This window comes from Castanea sativa, chromosome 4 (assembly GCF_040712315.1).
Source record: "Castanea sativa cultivar Marrone di Chiusa Pesio chromosome 4, ASM4071231v1".
Lineage (NCBI taxonomy): Eukaryota > Viridiplantae > Streptophyta > Magnoliopsida > Fagales > Fagaceae > Castanea > Castanea sativa.
The window spans coordinates 5267439-5269547 of NC_134016.1; the positions used below are offsets into that span (position 1 = coordinate 5267439).

The 2109-nt window shown below is 45.9% G+C and overlaps 1 protein-coding gene across 1 annotated transcript; it reads left to right on the forward strand.

Moving 5' to 3' along the window:
• The first annotated feature begins 692 nt into the window (after positions 1-692).
• LOC142632350 (uncharacterized) lies at positions 693-1157 on the forward strand. Its single transcript, XM_075806779.1, has one exon. The coding sequence runs from the start codon at positions 693-695 to the stop codon at positions 1155-1157; it is 465 nt and encodes a 154-aa protein (XP_075662894.1).
• Positions 1158-2109: the final 952 nt, after the last annotated feature.

Genomic DNA, 2109 nt, shown 5'->3' on the forward strand with positions numbered 1-2109 from the left:
AAGCTACAGCTATAGCAACTATGAAGCCTCTAGCCATAGTGAAGGAGTTGAAAAGTTTCTTAGGGAAGGTCTCATATATCTGAAGGTTCATCCCTAGATTGACATCCATCACCTCTGCTTTTGGGAAATTGCTAAAAAATGGGCAAAACTTTGAATGAGGGGAGGTACAGCAGGCGGCCTTTAAAAGGCTACAGCAGATTATGATGAACCTCCCTATTGTGCAAGCTCCAATCCATAGGAAGCCACTGTTGTTATACTCAGCCGCCAACTAGTACGCCATAGGCGCGTTGATCGCCCAGGAGGATGGGGATGGTGTGGAACAGCCAGTTTATTACATCAGTCGAGCTCTAAAAAATGCAGAAACTCGCTACCCAAGGGCAGAGAAGGCATGCTTGGCAATCGTGTATGCCTCGCAGAGGTTACGTCATTATTTCTTGGCCTACGAGGTATAGCTGATGACTAAGTCTCATGCCATCAAAGCCTTATTACAACAACCAATTCTCTCTGGCAGAATATTACAGTGGTTGCTACAATTGTCATAGTATGACCTGAAAGCAGGAACGCCCAAGGCGGTAAAGAGCCAGGCTATAGCGGATCTGTTGGCACAATTCCTAGGAGAAGAAGAATTTTTGCTCGATGATGAAGTCCCAGGAGAAGTAGCTTTGGCAGAAAAAGTCGGAGAACGGTGAGTGATGAAATTTGATTGGTCTTCTACTACCCAATCGGGAGGAGTGGGAGTAGTTCTGTATCATGAAGAAAACGAGGTTGTAGCACTATCATTCAAATTGGAATTCCCCTGTTCAAACAACATGGCAGAATATGAAGCCTATCTAACTGGGTTAGCCATGGCCCTTGAGATGGGGGTCAAGCACTTGAGAGTAATAGGGGACTCGAACCTAGTGGTCTGCCAGACCAAAGGAAGCTACTCTTTAAAGGAACCCAGCCTAGCCCTATACAGAGCGATAGCTCAGAAAATGGAGGAAAGGTTTTCGACCTTTGAAATAGAGCACACTCCGAGGAGCGAAAATCGGTTCGCGGATGCACTAGCCGCGCTAGGCTCACAAATAGTCTTCGAATGGGATAGCACCAGGATAGAAGTTAGCAAAAGGAAAGAATCTATTATCGAAATATTGAAAGAAAGGTTCCAGGAGGAATAGTGTAAAGAGGATTGGCGGAATCCCATAAGGGAGGTCTTGATGAAGGAAGGAGAGCCTGTGGAACTAAAGGTACTAAAAGATTACGCCTTGGTAAAAGGAGAACTATACCGCAGAATGCCAGATGGGGTATTTTCTAGATGTGTGGGGCCAGAGAAGGCTCAGAGAAAGTTGAAGAAGGGCATGACAAGACTTGCGAATCCTGCGGAGAGATCAACCTTTACCACAGACTCCAAAGGGTAGGCTTTTATTGGCCAAGTATGGAAAGAGACGTGGACCAAGTCCAAGTCCAATGCGAGACCTGTTAGCTTGCGGCTGACAAAGAAGAAAGTTATGCTATGTTCGTCAGCGAAGACTAGAGAAAACCATTCACTCAGTACTTAGCAGAAGGCATCCTACCACAAAAGCACAGTAAGCGATACAAGCTTAAAAGGCTGGCAACACATTACTTTCTGCACAACGAGGTCCTCTTCAAAAAAGGGTATGATGGAGACCCACTATGTTGTTTAGGTCTCGAGGAAGCAAAAGGTATGATAAAAGAGGTACACGCGGGAGAATGTGGTGAGCATCAAGGGAAGAAGAAGCTATACAAATGCTTGCTACAGATGGGCTACTACTGGCCTGCCATGAAAAGGGACATGGCAGAATTCGTAAAAAGATGTCACAGCTGCCAGGTACAAGCCAACTTGATTCACACCCACTCGCAGCACTTGCACAGTATGGTTACCCCAAGGCCATTCCATACTTGGGGGCTTGATTTGGTGGGGCCGGTTAATCCACCATCATGCGGATACATATGGATCCTGGTGTCTATGGAGTATTTCACTAAGTAGGCAGAGGCAGTACCACTTCGCAAAGCCAAAGGAGGAGCAGTGGCAAACTTCATTAAGGAAAATATAATTGTAAGGTTCAGGGTGTCCCATAGAATTATCAGCGACAATGGCACGCCATTTGT